The sequence below is a fragment of the Embiotoca jacksoni genome, unplaced genomic scaffold (assembly GCF_022577435.1).
Source record: "Embiotoca jacksoni isolate LCO1_2020_lvr unplaced genomic scaffold, fEmbJac1.0.p SCAF_3, whole genome shotgun sequence".
In the NCBI taxonomy this organism is placed as follows: domain Eukaryota; kingdom Metazoa; phylum Chordata; class Actinopteri; family Embiotocidae; genus Embiotoca; species Embiotoca jacksoni.
This window is the reverse complement of record NW_027185381.1, coordinates 8,062,600-8,067,603: the sequence shown is the minus strand read 5'-3', so window position 1 is coordinate 8,067,603 and position 5,004 is coordinate 8,062,600. Positions and strand designations below refer to the sequence as shown.

The 5,004-nt window shown below is 37.5% G+C and overlaps 1 protein-coding gene across 1 annotated transcript; it reads right to left on the bottom strand.

Annotated features, from left to right (window-relative positions):
• Positions 1 to 967: 967 nt before the first annotated feature.
• On the bottom strand, positions 968 to 4,562 carry LOC138205937 (pulmonary surfactant-associated protein D-like). The gene is made up of 4 exons (XM_069162315.1): positions 4,469 to 4,562; positions 3,480 to 3,587; positions 2,578 to 2,643; positions 968 to 1,344 (listed from the first exon to the last, which is right to left on the bottom strand). The coding sequence occupies exons 1-4, from the start codon at positions 4,560 to 4,562 to the stop codon at positions 968 to 970; spliced, it is 645 nt and encodes a 214-aa protein (XP_069018416.1).
• Between the last annotated feature and the right edge of the window lie 442 nt (positions 4,563 to 5,004).

Here is a 5,004-nt window from a genome sequence, read left to right as displayed (position 1 = left end):
TTTGGCAAAAAATAATTTGTTTGTTTTCAAACATGAATTGCAAATATTGACAAAACTGTCTGTAAAAAGGATCAAAATGCTCCAAAAATCAAATCAAGTGGGTCAATAATTCTGGCACTTTGTCGTTTTCAAGTCTCTGTCTTCTCCGCTGAACCTCAGTGTTTGTCAGTGCTCACATTACTGCACCTGTTAAAATGTGTTGGTGAAAATTTGCAGTCTTTGTGACAGATTACATGTGATAACACGATTTCCACATGTTTCACATACTATTACAAATTACAACATGTCGATACTTTTCCACATATTATTACTATATGTTGTAACCTGTGGTAAACACGTGTCTTTACATGTGATCACATGTTTCCCATGCAGAAAACATGGGAAACCCATGTGCTTCTTCTGTCAGGGCTGTTGGGGCTACTTACCAAATACACAATCTGTTTTTTTACACATAATATCCTATCTTTAATTTTATGCAGACATTCTTTTTCAAACATGAATATATCTGTAATAACAACAGCAACAGTAACATTGCCATGCTAATACTGCAATATTATATTATTATAATATTATTCATGGGTACTTTTTGAAATAAAAAGTTTTTACACATCGTCCATGAAGCAGTTTCCTTGTGATACACAAATCAATGGGCATAGATTTAACACCACCATTTTTAATCCTTTACGTTACGAGCCTTTGTGTTAGTCATGTAAATGTTACCTGTTGGTGTTGTTTCTGAATAAGCACCCTGGTCAGTTTTACCACAACGTCATTGACAGTACTCTGACTGGGTCGGACCTGGTTTCATTTCTGCATCACTTTCAACATGACACAAGAGTGAAACTCAATGCTGTCACAGAACAGAACAGAACGGGCTGCAGCAGACTATGTTTAAACACGCAGAGAGAGAGAGAGAGAGAGAATAAATGTGCTTCTTTTGTGACCCATCAATATCATTGTTTGACATTTATAACTGACAAATGATGTAAGCATTCAGGAAGCAGTCGCCTGTCACTTGCCAGATGCTATTTTCTGACAGCGTGGTGCAGCCGCTCTCCTGTACAGATTGGTCTGGCTGCCCTTCTCCCCATTTGGTGAAGATCTGAGGTCGGGTTTCCATATCAACCTCCCCCTCTGCCTTTTTATTGTTGAAGTTGATCCAGACCGTTTTGGGATCGTCCCCGAACACTTCAGTCAGTGAACTGTTCTCGTCCTCGTTCTGGGGCAGAGCCAGCTCTAAGCCTCGTTGGGAGCAGAACTCGGCAGCCCGGGAGAAAGAGCCTCTCTCCTTGTTGGACACAAAGTACTTCTGACCAACCCTCCGGACAAAGTCAAAGTTTATAACTGAAAAATGAAAACAGCTTACAGTTGACAAGTGAACACATTTGTTTTCCAAAAAGCCGGAACAGCCGTATATTCTTGGTACTGACACGTATTTCTTCTTCTGAAAATAGCATTGTCATTGTGTTGAGCCATGGGGCCGTGCCCACTTAACAGTGCTGTAGGTAGAAAACAGTTTCAACAAATACATGATTCACAATATATATATAAAACACTTTTTCACACAGGGCCAGGTGGGTTTGGATTTTTTTTTCTCCCTTAATAATAAAAACCTTCATTTAAAAACTGCATTTTGTGTTTACTTGTGTTATCTTTGACTAATATTTAAATTTGTTTGATGATCTGAAACATTTAAGTGTGACAGACATGCAAATAAATTGGAACTCAGGAAGGGGGTAAACACTTTTTCACACCACTGTATATACATATATATATATATATATATATATATATATATACAGGGGTTACCTTTAGGGGTTAAAGATCAAGGTCACTTTAACCTTCTGCCAACCCACTCTTGTGAACACAATATCTCAGGAACGAATGGAATTTCTTCAAACCTTGCAAAACTTTGTCTTTGACTTTGTCTCAAGGAGGAACTGATCAAAGTTTGATGGTCAAAGGTCACTGTGACCTCACAAAACACGTTTGTGTTCATAACTCAAGAATTCATACACCAATTTCGCACAAATGTTTAACAGGATAGCATGTAGACGTGATGACAGTTCATGTCCAAACGGTCAAAGGTCAAATCTCTTTCCAATTGCCCTGTATAAACCCTGTTCTGGAAATTATTTAATGCTATGATTCAGCAAAAGGAGGGCAGATTATGATGTCATTTTGGGTGTTGAACTTGAAACGTTAGTGATCGTATAGATCTTCTGGGTTGAAGATGAGAGTGAAACATCGTGTTTTTTGGAATTTGTAGTTTCTATGCAGTAAAATCCATATTTAAAGTATTGTCTACTGTCATTCATCTTAATTGGCCCAGCATGTGAGCACAGATAACAATTCCTTCAAAGTCCTTCCAACATACAAGAGGGGCAATCAAATAGTTCTGAGACTGCTCCTATTGCATGTGAACGGAGCGCAGCACCATGATGTGCACAGAGCAGGGGAAAAACACTTCAAAAAATACTGAGGTAAAGCCACAAACTTAACACACACCATAATCCCCAATAACATGCATTCATTTTACTGGAATGCTCCATTGTAGACCTTAAATTGGATACTTACCCTGGGTTAACTTATTAATGCTCTTCTTTAAGGTGTCCACGTCCCGGCCGATAGAAACAAAGGGATCTGAATAAACAAAGTCAGTTCAGTTTTCACAGTTGAACTCGATTGTAACTCATAGATGATCAATCCCTTCAATCTTTCACAAATAATATACACATGGAAAGATAACAAAACCAGTGCAAACGACCTTGCAATAAATGGTAGAGTAATACTTTTCATCTTTTTTTGAGAAGTGTTGAATCACTGCTGTTGTAATTTAACATGTTTTATGCAAATACTGATTTAACTGTCAACTGATTTGTTCTTCTACAACAGCGACTTATGGTGTGTATGATTGACTAATCATTATGGCGCTATTCCCAATGTGTATAATGGATATATTTGAAGTGCATGAGGTTCTGCAATTTTGGGTCTCATTAAATTACCCAATATCACATATGTTTGGAGACAAATGAGTTCAAGTGTATGTACATATCTAATAAAGTCAGACAGTGATAAATAAAATGATTTTAACAACAGTTAACTACAGGTAGGCAAAAGGAGAAAATCTTATCAGATTAGCTCTAATATATAATATATTTAACTTAATATTCTTTGACTGCAGGTTTATGGGCTGAAAATGAGAAAACAGAACTGAATCAACATGTTTCTAAACAAACATTTAAACATTACAAGGATGGAATTGTTGCAGTGGAGGATGCAATATCCAGGATTTAATCTCTTTATATACATCATCAAGTGTTCAACAACTATAGTACACGTGAACATAAAATAAAAAGTTCTACAATAACATCTATTCACTTGCATCTTGTTCCACAGCTGCAGGCTGAGTTGTGAAAAACTAATTATTGCAATTATTCAATTTATTTCAAAATAATTGTGATTCAAAAACTAATCACCTCTTCCACACATTACAAGTGGTCCAGGTGGTCCACGTAGTCCAGGTGGTCCACGTAGTCCAGGAAATCCAGTTAGTCCCTGTGGTCCAGGTGGTCCAACAGGACATCCTGACAACAACAATCCAAACAACAGTGAGTAAAGGAAGTGAACATGAAAAAAAAGAAAAAGCCACCCGAAAGAAATTAGAAAAAGAAAATGATTTTATCGCTAAAAAACAAAACAATAAAATGTAACTTTATTGACCTGATGTCCTGCGTAGGACAAATATAGAACAGTTTAGTCAGAAGAATACATGAAAAGTCATGTTACATGAGGTTTAATTCTATGAGCTGAAAAGTAGTCAGAGATTTAAATCCTTCTTATTTTTAGGCCTGAATTTCACAGTAGATGACTAGTAACACAGTGGGCAGAATACATTGAGCTCAATCAGTGTTCAATCAGTTGTTACCCACATGGTACATTTCGAGATGTTTTAAGTATCAGCTTACATGATGCGCTTCATGAAAGGTAGAACTGTAACTTTTTAAAACAGGGTTCTTCCTTTAGTGACAATGATTTTATATCAAGTGAAGACTTTGTATAGGAAGTACTACAGTACAGCACCCTTCACAAGCACACCTGGACAATTTGTTGACAAGTGGCAAACCCAAGAGGCATCACCCATTGGATTGTGATGTTTGAAGCACAGAATCTGGCATTTCACCTGTGGTCATCTTGATTTTTCAAACCCAAAGGTGTTTGGACGAGAGGGTGGAGCCAGGGAGTTGCAAGGAGTGGATCTGTCTGAGAACAACATGCACACCCACCTACACCCGAAACCTAACTGCACCCCAGGAATGTCAATGGAACCAGGCACATCCTAAATATAGCTCTCTTCTCACCATGAATATTCCAAGGACCAGGTCTGAATATTCATGGTGAGAAAAGTTGTGGCCAAGTCCTGGAAACCAATTTCATTCACCGTGAAATCCACTGGGACCGGTCTCACCTCTTACTCCTTTGGGATCAAAATGACCTGCAATCTGGCTGCTACAAGTAGGAGCCATCAGGAGGACGATGCAGAATAGGAGACACAGCCTCATCTTCTGAAGGCAGAACTGAAATCAAATCAAGTTCTGATTTTCAGTTTGTGTATGAATGATTTCTTTTCTTCAATTAGTATAAACATAAGAAAACAGCTTACTTAATCTACATTGTAAAAAAATCATTACAAATGATATGTCTTAAGTTTGCTCCACTTTGTAACACTTAATGTGTCTTCTGTTCAAGTGTATAGTGAAGTTATTTAGCAGGCAATAGTAATGCTAATCTAATGCTATTAGTTGATAAAAAGAGAGAAACTCACGGTGTACTCAGGAATTGTATCCGAAATGTGCTGATGCTTTGCTGTTTCCAAACCAAAGAGGCAAAGAAAGTAGTTCAAAGTTAGATGTATGAAAGAGCCAGCCCAGAAGAAATTAAAAACATTTGAAAAATATCAAATATGACACTCAAAACAGAACCAGATACCTCGCATGAGAACAA

Bases quoted from the DNA above. Each gene is read 5' to 3' on its own strand.
- LOC138205937 (XM_069162315.1), bottom strand. From the start codon at position 4,562: ATGAGGCTGTGTCTCCTATTCTGCATCGTCCTCCTGATGGCTCCTACT. The intron at 3,588-4,468 runs GTGAGACCGGTC...TGTTGTTGTCAG, and splicing joins TGATCCCAAAGGAGTAAGAG to GATGTCCTGTTGGACCACCT. The intron at 1,345-2,577 runs GTAAGTATCCAA...TTCATTTTTCAG, and splicing joins CATTAATAAGTTAACCCAGG to TTATAAACTTTGACTTTGTC.